The 15,243-nt window shown below is 38.2% G+C and overlaps 1 protein-coding gene across 3 annotated transcripts in view; it reads left to right on the top strand.

The window, feature by feature from the left end:
• FGFR2 (fibroblast growth factor receptor 2) overlaps positions 1–15,243 on the top strand; it is a 90,099-nt gene that overhangs the window by 51,679 nt on the left and 23,177 nt on the right. The window contains exons 6-8 of one of the 3 annotated variants that reach the window (XM_077821557.1): positions 4,601–4,791; positions 5,656–5,794; positions 9,860–10,056. In XM_077821557.1, coding sequence (XP_077677683.1) covers positions 4,601–4,791; positions 5,656–5,794; positions 9,860–10,056 — 527 coding nt within the window. Of the gene's footprint in view, positions 1–4,600; positions 4,792–5,655; positions 5,795–7,365; positions 7,511–9,859; positions 10,057–15,243 lie in introns of all 3 variants that reach the window. The other 2 variants (XM_077821556.1, XM_077821558.1) reach the window with 2 other exon arrangements.

Genomic DNA, 15,243 nt, shown 5'->3' on the forward strand with positions numbered 1-15,243 from the left:
CTCTTGCAGAATCATCTCAATAGCTGCTGCTGAGAAGCTGCAGAGGCACTCTCTCGATTGCATGTCCAGGAAAGGAAGAGGGTCCAGCACAGTCATCTGAAGGGGCAGATCCTGTATCTGTTTCTCTGTGGAGAGAAGAATTCCCGCGTCCTTTCTTCCCCACCCTGTTCGCCTAGAGCCTCAGGTTCTGCAGAGTCTGGGAGGTCTCATTTCTCAACCAACTGTCTTCTAAAGTGATGCTCTGCAGGAAACTCCATGAGGTCAATCTCATGGACTTTTCTGAACTTCCTGGCTCCCTTCTGCAGATTTTTCTGCTGGAGGAAGGCAATCTGGCCTGATGCTTTAATGTTAATAGTTTCAATAATGCATCCGTTAAAATATGACCATTTCTTATAAATTGGTGGGGATTTTTCTTTGTTTGCAAATTGTTTACAATCTCCATTTCAGATGTCGATTCTGTTATTCCCTTCTATTTAGGCAATCCAAAAATTGGGCAAACAAATCCTGAACATATTTATATATTGGTATGTAATTTAGATATCTTAAATTTGAAATAAGGCATTACCTACACTGATGATCATTGTGGCTCTGCCTCTTGTAAAGGAAGTGATTGAACTCTAGTGAATGATTGACTCTTTAGATATTGACCAGAAACCTACTTCTCTGGAAGGGGAATAGGCTGTTCTTTTGTTGTTGTTTTTAACTCTGAGTTACTTATCTCCACATTTCCTTGAGTTACTGACAATGAGCCATGCTTTCTGTTTGTAAAATATTACAGTGGTTGACTTCAAGAGGAATTAGAAGGAAAGTAAAATTTAACATGCTCTTGCTCAAATTTATATTTTTATAGCATTGGACTTTGCTAGTTCCAGCTCATTTTAGAGAAAAATATATTTTATTATTTCAAAGCCATGTAATGTGAGTTACTAAAAAAAAGTTAAGAAAGCAGAATTGATCTTTGAAATACCTCGTAGACCTGAATTTTGTTCAGTAATTAAATATCTGAGGGTTTGAGTTAATGTGTTGGAATAAAACAAATGCCTAGTAACTTTTATGGTGTTAGAAATACAGTGTTCAGTATGCCTGAAAACACTTGGACATCTTTCTACTCTCTAGGGCTTCCCCCCATGTTATAGCCGATGATGTTGACCTGTTTTTGGGCAAACATATTATGTTAGCACTGGAAATGGAATGCAATAAAATTTAAATGGTCAATTAGCAAAGATTTATTTCCCAAAGGCCTGATTCACCTTTCTATCACACTGGTGTAAAAGGAGGAAGTATACTGAAATCAATGGAATGACAGCAGTCTAAAGCTAGTATAACTGAGAGGACAGTTGGGACCAAGTTGTTTTTATCAAAATATTTAGTATTTTGAGTGAAATTATCAAAAATGTATATATCCTCCATAATTTAGTTTATCTACAATGCTTAGCTACAATTGTTAGATGATACAAAATAAATCTACGTTCTTAAGTATCCATAAGACAAGCTCTTTATTTCAGAATTAGTTTCTGTTAACTTTGAGGGATATTTTTGAGAACTTTCAACTCTTTTGTCTATCTTTATTGAACAGATTTCATAGCCTCATGATATTAGAGCAGCCAACTGTCAACAAGGGGATAGCTGCATACTAATGTAAGGCTTAGGTTTTAAATGTACATATTGACCTGGAATTCATATACAAGATCTGAGATAGCATATAAAGATCCACAGTCTCTTTGATTAGTTTTTGCACATTGCATAGAAACAGCATATGAAATGTTAGCACTCTAATGGAGACCAAAAATATCTTACACAGAAATATAGTCAGCGACATGGTCACAGTTTTTCAATTTTACTAATTTTTCCATAGTTTTTCTTTTCCCTGTGTTAATAAATACTCTGTTTCACGTCAAGTAATTATCTAATGCCCTGATCTTGCACCTTATTTAATGAACACAGACTCCAGGATTTATACAGAGCCCCAGTGACTTCATATGATGTAGCCTGACTTCAGCAAGGCTCCAGGCATAGTGTGAAACAAGTGGCAGGATCAGGGATTAAGAGTAAACTGCGAAAGGTCTGAATCATAGAGATCAGTTCTAAATCTGTGCAGTCTGCCTGTCCAGTGGAAGCAAATGAACAGGAGTTGAACAAATACTGATCAGCAGTTTATATCCCAGTGTGCAAACTTTAATTTGCTTCTAATGCATTTAACTGAAATGCATTTCAGGACATAGCAAGAGGAAATTTCACAAGTCCTTACCCCTGTTTGACCTGACTCTTTTAGGAATTTAGGAGCAGGAGTAGAAACATTGCTTTTACTTCTTTGCTTGGCCTTTTTTTTTTTTTTTTTTTTGAGGGGAGGGGGGTTGACAGTCATCAATAAAAAATTAAATTGTTGATGGCTATTGAGATAAACCAAACGTGTTTTGTGTGTTGATGCTGGCATAGTAGGAACTTTTCCAAGATGTTTCAGGCCTCATTCTCTGGTTTGTTTAAGGGCAGAGAGTAAGGTCACAAAGGAAATCAAACCCTGATGTGGAGAAATGAAACATGAGGCCTACTGACTTTTAAAAAACATTTTAAATAACATTCTCTAAGGTTTCATTTTATACTGAAGGCAGCTGTAATAAGTTTTGGAAGATGGTGTAAGGTTTCTATTAAAGCGAGATCATGCTTGCTGTTTGTGTACCTAGAAGAAGGAGTAGGGGAACGTGGAATTAGACCCTATTTAGTATAAGGTGAGAAACTTTATAAATTCTCTCCTGGACTATAAAATAGTAATTTATACATTCTACTGCAATTTACAAATTAAATAGTAAGCTGTTCCTAGGCCTTAGAAAATAACACAGATAGCCATGGAATAATTTAATAACTGCAACACAAATGCACTTTTTCCAAGAGTAAAACAAGACTGCTGCTTTGTAATACACTGCCAGTGTTGCGTCAGTGAATAAATTCCCAGTAGATGCTTGCAACATGCCAAATATATTGGACTGTATGAAAGATTCCATTGTTCAGTGGGCATCATTATTTGCTATTACACTCACAATGTTTGCTTGTGAAACAATTTATTGGAAACTAGTATGTTTAAGAAAGAACACTTGATTTGAAATTCAGTTGATTTGGCTTATTACATTTAAGCTCTTATAATACATTGCCTCTATAAATATTTAGGTCCATTATCCTTTTCTTATCTTTTAAATAAAATGTTTTGAAGGGGGTATGGATGGCTCAGGAGATTTGGCAATGTGACTTTCACTTCTAATTCATGGGTTCAAATTTGATCTAGGTCAGTATTAACTGTAAATATTTACCACCCAACCGCTATTTAGTGACTTACATGAAGTGAGTTGCTGGTCTTAGTCTCATTTCTAATAGGTATCCAGGTTACAAGAAATGTCCCTCACAATTGGAACCCCTGTTCATCTCAGTAGAAAGGACAAGGGGTGAATGGGTATGGAGAGTGTACTAAATTCACTTCTAGACTGCTCAAAGTTGAGGAAGTTGAATGATGTATTGGTCCTGTCAATTATGATGTATGGATAATTAGGAGATTTCAATGTGCAGGGCTGTTGTTAAGACAAGACTGTCGTTAAAACAACTTTAATTGACACCATAGTCAGGTGGAATGGTTTTAAGCTTTGCTAGAGTTTCTTGTTCACCCAGTGTAGCCAATGGAAGCTTTGGGAGGCTGATCCTGTCACAGAAGTCAATGAGAACTTTACCATTGACTCCAGTGGGTGCAAGATCAGGCTTTGTGCACAAAAAGAATGCAGAAGCAGGCTCCAAGAGTGAAATCCTGCCTTTGCGGCACTCAATGGCAAAACACCTACTGACGTCAGTGGAACCAGGATTTCATCCCAAATCTTTACATATTTTGACAACAACGTTCTGCTAGTGACAGTAGCATATTGCTGACTCCTCTTGTAGGTTCACAGACTGTAGAAGTAATAGTTAACTGACAGTAATAACCCATGGTGCTACTGAAGATAATTCCATATTCCCCTAAGCTATACTTAGAATAGGAAGCAACTTTGGTTTTTCTGATGCTGTAGTTGATACAAGTTGACTTTTGTTCCCTGTGTTTCAAAAGCCTACTTAATTTTTGTTCATCTTGTACCAAGAGTTTGATGCCTATGAAGCTTTTTTATTATGCCTGTAATAACTTCATTCATTTTAGAGCAATAATTATTTAATTTTATACAGTGATGAAACTTTGTGTTTTTCTGGTTTTATATTAAGTAGAATAAATAAAAACTCAAAAGCATTTGTTATGCTGAACTGTAAAGTTAAATGTATTTTCCTTATTCGGTGGTGGCCCAACCTTGAAAAAAATGAAAAGTTTGTCATGTGGCTTCTCTCCCTCCCCACCTCCCCCCTCCGCGCCTTCTAAATGGGTATTCTTTGAACTACAAGTGTAGTACTCAAGTGATCTCCTTTGAAGTGTAGTTTTTGTTATACATTTTGGCTGCAGTGTTATTTCAGAGGAGTCAGCCAACAGGCTTATAGGGCTTTTTGGCTTGAGTTCATAACAGTGTTCTTGGCAGCACTGCTTATTTATTTATGCATCTTTATTTTTTCTCTCTCTCACTCCCACTCCCCATCCCCACAGAACGATCACCACACAGGCCTATTCTCCAAGCTGGCCTTCCAGCAAATGCCTCCGCAGTGGTTGGGGGTGACGTGGAGTTTGTCTGTAAAGTGTACAGTGATGCTCAGCCTCATATTCAGTGGATAAAACATATAGAGAAGAATGGCAGTAAATACGGGCCAGATGGATTACCGTATCTTCAAGTTCTAAAGGTGAGGCTTTTCAGCACATTAAGCAGCTCTTTGGAGAATGGACTATATGTTGTGTGAACCCAAGAGTTTTGAGATCAGTTCTTCTGTTTTCAAACTGATTAGCTTAACAAAAAGAACATATCTTACAAATGCAATGGTATGTTGAAATTTGCTAGTCTAAATGCTAATTGCGCTAGCTTAAGGAAAGTCTGTTGTTCTTCCATGGTTTCTTAAATCCATCTCTAAAATAATTTATGCATGTTTTATTCAAAGAAGTGAAAAGCCACTAAAAGAACATCAATGCTATTTATTTGTAGAGAGCATCCAAAGCAAACCAAAGAGAATCTACTCTGTCTCTCACATTTCTTGAGCCTCTTCATTTCAAAGGCCCTTAGTAATGATGAGATCTGCTGCCAATGACTGTTGGCAGTGCTGGGTTCTCTGGATGTGGAGCCTGCAGAGATGTCAATTTTTCACCAACTTGATGGGGCATATGAATGACACAAGGTTATTCTTCTTGGCAGGCATTCTAAGGAAGTTCATTTAAGGAAATTCTCTGTTATGAAGTTTTCCAAACTGGTTGGCGATGCCAAGAATCCAACCAGTTGGCATCCAGGCTGGTCAACTATATGCCATGTTATTCCATTGAACTAGTATACCAGCTCTGGTGCTCTTCCTCCCCCCCCCCCCACCCCTTCTGTTAACAACTCCTCTTAGTTACTTCTAATTAAAAAACCCAAACAACAAAAACAATGTTTTGACACTGGTGTTTACACTAAATGGAAGGTATGTTCTCATGCAGTGTTGGTGGTGGGACCATAAACAGAGTAATGTCCATATTGGGCAGCAGTTACATTGTTCTCCTATGTTATTGGTCTATTCTAGCATTCGGGGATAAATAGTTCCAATGCTGAAGTGCTGACGCTGTACAATGTGACAGAGGCGGACGCTGGAGAATATATTTGTAAGGTCTCCAATTATATAGGGGAGGCCAACCAGTCTGCCTGGCTCACTGTTACAAAAGGTAACAATGTTTTTTAAAGAAAGCTGGATGTGTGGAAGCTGAAAAAAAAATGGTGCTTTGGGAGACTGCAGGCAGCTTGTAGGATAACTCTTTGGCCTTGGTATATTTATAATCCTCCTTTGGTGATGCAACTGGTATTACGCCAGCAGCCATGGAAAAATTCTCACAATAGTCTCTGTCTGTGCTCTGTGTTTTCTGAAGTTGATCTGTCTTAACCAATTTTATTCTCTCTTGTATTTGATGTCTGTCTCTGTGTTTAGGTTTGTTGTTAATTCCGTATAGTTCATCATAAAAAATACAGAGTGGTATTATATAATATTAAGGTCTAATTTTTGCTGCAGCAAATATATAAAATTTACATACGTACATCTCAAGACATAAGTTATCACAATATTTAGTCATTTGTGACCTTCTACATTACATGCACATAAATTGCATGTGATTGATTTTTCCCCATTACTTTGTTTACAAAATAACTATAAAACACAAAGCAGCATCATATTGACAATTTATACCTGAAATGATGGATAAGTTTTGCTCAGTCTCTCCTTCATTTACTTTAATTTAGTTTCTATTTTTGTTTTAAAATTGTGTTCTCTATATGTCTGACCTACTTCCTCCTAAGAGTCAGTGCAGTGCTTTGCCCCATTGAACAGTTTTTAGGATCCAAGGGCTAAAAGTCTCTCTGAGTTAATTCTGTTTGTCAAAGTTTGGATAATCGATTATACAACAGATGACTTGTGACGTGATCAGTGTTGTCAACAAGAAACTTTCAAATATCATGGTTCAGGCATCAAAAATCATGAGATTTGTTTATGTGTGCTGAGATTTTTATATATCTACTGGGGTTCTATTTTGTTTGCCTCCTGATTTTATTAACCTTTAGGGCTTTCTAGCTTTTCTCCACAATCCTGGGCTAGTAACATAACCTGAGGGGAAAAGAAGAAGCTGAGATTCTTACATAATAGAATGATTCTAGGAGATGGGGTTTTAAGAAAAGCACATCATGAGACTAGATAATTGAAAATGGTGAGACTTGGCAGCACTATGTAACATGCCATATTTAAATACAGTGCCATGGATAAAGATTTCTTAGGGCCATATTCTGCTCAAGATAGCAAACAAGTTGTTTGTGTAGCTGAGGCTAGAATTTGCCTCTTAGGTTTCATCTCTTCAGTGTATATTTTTGTATGGCATGATTCTTTCTGGTAGCTGAGTGGTACCAGATACTGTCCTACTTTGTTTTCTCTCTGTTTTTCTTTCAATCTACTTTTATTCTTAAAAAAAGAAGAAAGAAAACGAAGTGTTGTGGGTTAATTTTTCCATGTCATTTGATTGCATGCATGTTTAGGTGGTGAGTTTAGGTCTGGTGAAGGGTGTTGATTGCTCTCTGAGGTGAGCTGGGACCTGTTGGTAAACGCCTTTTGGATGAGGGATTTGTGGATGGGGAAGGAACTTTGGATGTGCACACCACTGACTTCACAAAGTGCAAAGCCCTGTGGTTCCATAGCCCTGTCCACAAGAATTCCCACAATGTCTAGCTTTTCTATTGCTTCCCTTTTTTTTTCTAGGCCGCCGGTGTTAACACCACGGACAAAGAGATTGAGGTTCTCTATATACGGAATGTAACTTTTGAGGATGCTGGGGAGTATACATGCTTGGCGGGTAATTCTATTGGGATATCCTTTCACACTGCATGGTTGACAGTTCTGCCAGGTATACACTGCTCTCTTTCAGTGGTTTTTCCTCTTTTATTTTCTTTGTTGATTGCTGCAGAATTAGCACAGCTTCTGTCTCGGAAATGGGGCTTTTATTATCCTCAACATTCTTAATTATTATTATTTTTAAAGAAAGTCACCTTGATAAGTCTGTGAATGTCTTACAGAACTGCACTTAGTCTGCAGCTATAAAAAATGTAAAGGACAAATTGAACTACTATCAGGCTTAATTTAAACATCTTTACGTTCGTCAAACATTCATCAGAAATTTGAAGGAAATATATTTTCTTAGCGCTTAATGAGATACTGAGAATCAACACACGGATCATCACAAACTTTTCCCATAAGAGGAAATTCAAAATTACCTTGGTAATTTTGAAACTAATTTGGCCATTATAAAGTATGTTTCATCAAAATCTCTAAGCCATTTAATATGATTGGGTTCACTTTTACCTATAACCTAAGTCTCTTGTGAGAATCCTTGGGTCTAATTTTAAAGCCAGCAGAATGTATACAGAAGCAGTGTATGATATACCTTGGGAATCGGTTCTGTGCATCTTTCAACATTGCATGTTTTAAGAGAATGAATAGTTAATTTGCTTTTACTGCAAAGCATGTCCTAGAATGCGGGGATTGATGTTTTTTCTTAGGAGAAACAAACATCAATGCGCTTTATTGCCTGACAATTTTTAGCTGTCCGAAAATGTAACCTTTTAGTTTACTTTTATGCTAGTCAAACTTTCTTATGTATAACTGTTAGCTATAATGTAACTGCCTTGATGTTACCTTTGAGATAACTTAGGTCATCTGAGGTGTGCTGGGCCATTATGTACTTGAGCATTAATTAATTCTTAATCCTAAGAAAAAGATGCAGTTACCTGCATGTGTGTCTTGCATAATTGTGTACTTATGGTTTGTGCGACACAAGTGAAATGTTCTTAATATCTACTGGCCATTATGTCTTTATTTTTAAAATGCACTGGACAAAACAGTTCCATTATATCTCACTCGCCTCTTGCCCAGTGAGCTGACATCTGCATGGTTCATTCATCACTAAGCAGTCAGACAATGCTTATGCTGAGCTTGCTTCTGCTAGCAGTGTTTGCATTTTGCAAGTGACTGTTTAGCATCTTTTAACCAATTTGCTTGAATGAAATATGACGTTAACTGAAGATGAGGTACAAGAAAATGAAAACTTGGATGTGCACTGCTTGCAGAGTGACCCCTGATTGCTGTGGAATGCTGCCTTTTTGGAGGCATATTCCAGATAAAGGCTAGGTGACATGAATTTAGAGTATTTGCATATGTAACCTTCTTGAGGATAACTTCAAAATGGTTTCAATAAGAATAGCAGCTACTTACAAAAAGACACACACACACCCCGCCCCTCCCCAAATAAGGACTAATCTTATTGACCTGTTACCACTAATGAGGTTAAAAAAAAAAGTATGAAAACTATTATGTAGGTCTGACTGAAGGAGAATCATTAAAGTGTATTGAAAGCAATTCAGTCATCATGTTTGTTTATTTATTCTTTTTTAGTCTGAGGCTGGACTCTTCAAAAGAGCCTAAGGGAATTAGGCACCCAACTAAAATAGAAATTAAGTAGGAGTTGGGCAGCTAATTCCCTTCAACTCATTTAACAGCCTGAGTTAAGAAGCAAACTTCTTATAAGGGGCTCATGGATCCTGAATTCCTTGTGCACTTATTTCCCAGCGGAAATCTTGGATACGCAAGCAACACAGGCTCATGCCCAAAGTACGTTCTGTTTAGGAGTTTATAAGCATTTCTTTTAGCCCAGCTAAATGAATAAGTGTTTGTCTGTAAATGTGTGTTCAGCCGGTTAGCAAAGTTAAATACAATGGTTTTGTGAATTATTTTGACTTAAATCTGTCATTTGTTGCTATCAAAAAATTGGCTTAACTATTTATTCATCTGGAGTGAATTATGTGCCCATTTTCTCCTCCTCAAGAGCCTGGCTTAAAAGTCAGAACTGGAAAACAAACCTAGGTGTAGTTTTAATTTTTAGAACTGAATTCACAGTGAAGCAAAATGAGTTATCCCAACAACTATATATATATGTAGACACACACACACACACACACACACACACACACACACACAGAGTTCAAAATTGTCTTGAACCAGCTGGAGAAGGAGACCAGTGTACTGGTTATGAGATGTTCTAAACAAATTCTTTGGAGATCAACAGTATTCTGTATTTCATGAAGTCACTGCATGAAGTCCCCATGTAATTTAATGTTGTTCCAGTTACTGTACTGATACATGTTTTTGGTGTGTGCTAACTCTGTGGCATGATTATTCCTCCTCCAAACTTCCAACCTAGCTCCTGATGAAAAAAAAGAGTATCAGACATCCCCAGACTACCTGGAGATAGCCATTTACTGCATAGGGGTCTTCTTAATTGCCTGTATGGTGCTGACAGTCATCCTGTGTCGCATGAAGAATACTACCAAGAAGCCGGACTTCAGCAGCCAGCCTGCCGTGCACAAGCTGACTAAGCGCATTCCTCTGCGTAGACAGGTAACAGAAAGTAGATAAAGAGTTTAAAAAACTTTTTTCCCAACCCCCACCCCCCCCAAAAAAAAGAGAGCAAGAGCGCCATGAAATTGATTTGTAAGATCAGAGTTCTGATGTAGATTCAAATCAGTTGTACACAAAATTGCCATAGAAGAGTTGGTTTCAGTGCCTAAAACCCTAGGAAGCCAGAATATGGAGAGCCTCATCCTAAATGTAGAGTATATGCCCAAAGGGGAGAAGAAAGCAGGGTGGGTGGTAGGGGAAGGAAAATTAAAAATGAAGCATGTTCTATATTAGCGATCCACAGGGGAAAATGCACTTGATGCAATTATGACCTGATCTAATGCTCGTTGAAGTCAGTGGAAAATTTTCAGCTGGCTTCAGAAATGGGCATCACAAGCGATCCTTATTTAATTTTATTTATAATTTTGTTTCTAAGGTACCTATCATCATAGTAAGTGGGTACCAGAGAGAAAGAGGAAATTTTTAGGAAGCATTTCCGGAGACTGAGCAGGAAGGAATTTCAGTACATCATAACGCTAACCAAACACAAAGAAACAGCTTCAGAAATACACAAGAGCATAATCAAATAGTAGGGGAGAGATTAAACAAATTCCCAAAGGCAATTTGATTAAGCTGCAGATGCATTTGGAACCTGGCCATAGGGAAAAACTAATACCAAATTTGAAGTATACATCACAATAAAAAGTCACGTGAAACATTCACTGAATCTATTAAAGCATACTTTGACTCATCATTGGCAGTAAAAGTCTCTGGAGAGGGCAGTACCAGGAACTACAAACCAGTTGAGCAAGTGATAGGCTTTTTGGCTTTGTCAGAGGCCCATCACTTGCCAAACCAGCAAGATTCCCACATACTATCCTCTTTTAAAAGACTTGTTTCTTTTGAGGTTGTAGTGTAATATGTTTTGATTTTCTTGCTATAAGTCTTCAGAAGAAATGGGCCTAAGCCACAAAAATTCACTCCCAGATTTCCAATGCCTTAGGATTCAGAGGTGTCTGGATTTGGGGGTTTGCTTCGTTATAAAAAATATAATTTGCCATCAGCAAAATTTAGATTCAGATTCTGCCTTCTAATGTTCAACGGTGTTTGGATTTGGCCCATCTGTGAAATTAGTAATTTGTACAAAATTCCCATTGTTTTTGCAGCCTGTTCAGAATATTATGTAATTTGTAATAATGTGTGTTCCTCAGAAAGTTTGGTTTCTCAGTGTGGATAAGAGCAGATAGAAGTTTAGATTCTTATTGTGGGAATGAGTCTTAATTTAATAAGCTGTGCTTTTTTTTGTTTTGTTTTGTTTTTGCTGGATTTCTAGTTCTTCTGGGTTAGAAACACTGTGAGAGGAACCTTTATTGCAATATTTTAGTCTGATCTTGAATACAGCAAGTGCAGAGGTTCATAGAATTTGAATAGGGAGGAAAAATGCGCAGACTCTTTCAAACCTTAAATATGTTTGGTTTCCTCTTATGGTCAAAGATTTGTGTCAGTTCTTATTTTATTTGAATCTCTTTCTCATCATAATCATTGTAATTCTGTTTCTAAACTTGCTTGCATTTGCATTTGATTGCGAATGAGGAGAGAGAAAGTTTAGTGTGATCCCCTCTCCCCCCCAAAGCACTGCCAATTAAGCCTGTGGAACTTGATTGATTGATCAGAAATAGCCACAACATGTCTCTCTTCACCAGATAGATAGATATTAAAAATTCTATGCCAATTGTTCTTCACAAAGAGGGCCTTTTAAATGTAGCCCCCTTATCCAGAGAAGGAGATGTGTATCAGCTCCTACGATAAAAGACATTTATTGGACTGTGGCCTGAATGACAAGAATTGTACTAAAATGTTGTTGACAGAGAAAATGCCATAGGAATCCTCTGCGTGCCTTCACTGTCACCAGCCAGGCTTAAGGCTCATTGTAAACTCATCTTTTTCTGATGGAAAATACTTTTGGACTGGTGGTTTGTTAGGTGTCCTTTTGGTATGTGTGTGACGTCCTGTGCCAATAATTGCCCTCAGTTTAATCATTTGTCATCAGTAGTGAATTCTTCATGTGTTATACATTCTCTGCTGATGGGTCAAATTCCCAAGGGGCTGATTTGAGCATGAAACTGGCAAAGATGAGGAATTTGTTTGACTGTGAATGGCATCTTCTCTAGGTAGGAAGAGGTTTACTGCTGCGTACCGTATGGCTCGGGTTGGGAGTCTTATAACTATTATTTAGTGAATATCCACTATATTTTATCCTTCTACATATGTAAGATTTTTCCTACCAAAATTCAGTTATTTCCACATTCCAGAGAAGCTCTGGGGTCACAATGAAGTTAATCAGAAAAAAATATTTTCCCCACCCTTTGCCCTGACCTCACTGTGTCTTGTTACCTTCTTTTTGAACAGGAACTGCCTATGAGCCCAGTGCTGTTACTTAGTTACAGAAAATCGGACCTACACTGGTGTGTGTCTATGGCATTCTGTGTGGGAGTAACTATTCACAGGGTTGGGAGGTGAACTGCTTATGGGATTGGGTATTATGACACCAGTCAGAGAAGACATCTCAAATAGTCACTTCATGGGGCAGAGGAACCAAAGTGAAAAGTTGAACATCAGTAAGAACTTTCACTTGTTTTGTAGAACAATTTTATGCCTTTAATAAAATAGATGACACTACTTTAGTGTTCCGGATGGTAGGGTCCCATAGCTCGTGACTTGCCAGGGTTACAAACATACTATGGATAAGTAGGAACGCTCTCATGCCTAGAAATTTTCCAAGTATTGATCACAGTAATGGATCAGAAGGAAATATTTTCAATCCGTTCTCCTTTGTGTGTTGTGAGAAGGGAAGGCATTTTACAGAGAGACATATTTGAAATACATGTAAATTAATTTGATGAGCCTATCAGCTGGTCTAGAAGTAGGCTGTTGAGTCTAAAACTATGGAGATATAGCAAATGTATTTGTAATGATAAAAAGGATAAATAGGTTAATTGATCTGTGGGAAGACTGAGTTCACCAAATGGAATAACATCATTCAGAACGATGGTATCTGACAGGATTAAAAATGAAGAGAGAGAAAGAAATAGTTCAGATTTAGGAAGTTAAGATTAAGCATAATGGAGGATAGCTGGGGAGTAGAGAAGGTCAAACATAGTACCTGTCTTTGAAAAGGGTAACAAAGAAAACCTAGAGAATTATAGACCAGTCAGCCTAACTGCAATACCTGGAAAGACACTAGAACAAGCAGGACAGGATTAGAATTCAAAATGAACTTGACAAATTGCGGAATTTGGTCTGAAATCATCAAGATGAAATTCAATAAAGAAAAGTGCAAAGTACTGCATTTAGGGAGGAAAGATCAAAGACATGACTACAAAATGGGGAATAACTAGCTAGGTGGTGGTACTGCTGAAAAGGATCTGGGAGTTATAGTGGATCGCAAAGTGAATATGAGTCAGCAATGTGATGGAATTGCAAAAAAGGTGAATATCATTCTGGGGTATATTAACAGGAGTGTCATATGTAAGACATGGAGGTATTTGTCCCATTCTGCTTGACACTGGTGAAGCCTCAGCAGGAGTACTGTGTCCAATTTGGGGCACTACCCTTTAGGAAAGATAGGGATAAATTGAAGAGAGTCCAGAGGCAAGCAATCAAAATGATAAAAAGTTTAGAAAACCTCACCTATGAGGAAAGGTTAAAAAAACTGGGCATGTTTAGACCTGAGAAAAGAAGACTCTGCGGGGACCTCACAAAAATTTTCAAATATGTGAAAGGCTGTTATAAGAGGGTGGTGATCAATTCTTCTCCATGTCCACTGAAGGTAGTACAAGAAGTAATGGGCTTAATCTGCAGCAGGGAAGGTTTAGGTTAGATATTAAGAAAAAACTTTCTAACACTAAGGTTAGTTAAGATCTGGAATAGGCTTCCAAGGGAGGTTGTGGAATCCCCACATCCCTGGAGGTTTTTAAGACCAGGTTGGACAAATATCTGTCAGAGATGGTGTAGGTTGACTTGGTCCTGTCTCAGCACAGGGGCCTGTGCTTGACCCCTCAAGGTCTCTTCCAGCTCTACATTTCTATGATTCTATAATATTTCATGTAGTATTGATCTAGTATTGGATATGGCCCAAAATGCTTGTCTTACTATATCATCAATCATCATCATCATCACTCCCATAACCACATTGGTCATTGGGGCACCATCATTGCTGAGCAATCAACCAATTGTCTTCACCCCTGACGATTGTGTGTCAGTGCTTGAGTCTCCGCAAAGTCCATTCCTGTCCATCTCTTCTTCTGTCTACCTCTTCTTCTCTTCCCCTGTACTGTCCCTTGAAGGATGACCTTGGATAGGCCACATGATCTTGTTACATGGCCATATCACTTCAGCTTGTGCTTCTTCGTGGTCATTTGGAGGTCTTCATATGACCCAGCGCATTGGGTGATGATGATGCGGACCTCTTCATTAGTGATGTGGTCAAAGTAGGAAATGCCCAGGATTTTATGGAAGTATCTCGTCTCTACTACCTATATTTTCTGTTCAAGTTCTGCCATAAGGGTCCATGTCTCACATGCATACAGAAAAATGGAGATGACTCATGCGAGCAGCAGTTTCAGTTTGGATTCCAGCGGGATGTTCTTATTCCTCCAAATTGGCTTTATCTTTGCCACTGCTGCTGCTGTTTGCGCAGTTCTTGCCCGAATTTCAGTCTTGGATCCTTCATCAATGATGATTGCCCCCAAATAGTTGAACAGTTTCACTGTCTCCAGCTCTTGTCCACCGAGAGTGATGTGTGAGCTGATCCCATCATGTTTATTTGTCATCATCTTGGTTTTCTCTGCACTGATTTCCATGCCATATTTTGCACAGGTTTCATCAAATCATTTTACCAGGTTGGCAAGTTCATCTTCGCTGCCTGCCAGGCCATCAATGTCATCAGCTAACTGAAGATTTGAGATTGTTCACCCGCCAATGCTGACTGTGCATATGTGATCTTCTAGGGCTTCAGTCATTATACACTCCAAGTAGATGTTGAACAATGTGAGTGAAAGAAGGCAGCTTTGCTGGACTCCCAACAGTGGTGCGAAACCACTCTCCTGTTGTGCCATTGGTGAGAACTGTACTGGCTGGCCTTGGCATACAATGGTAAGAATAAGCTTACAACCAACATTGTAATCT

This window comes from Eretmochelys imbricata, chromosome 7, assembly GCF_965152235.1.
Source record: "Eretmochelys imbricata isolate rEreImb1 chromosome 7, rEreImb1.hap1, whole genome shotgun sequence".
Classification (NCBI taxonomy): Eukaryota; Metazoa; Chordata; order Testudines; family Cheloniidae; genus Eretmochelys; species Eretmochelys imbricata.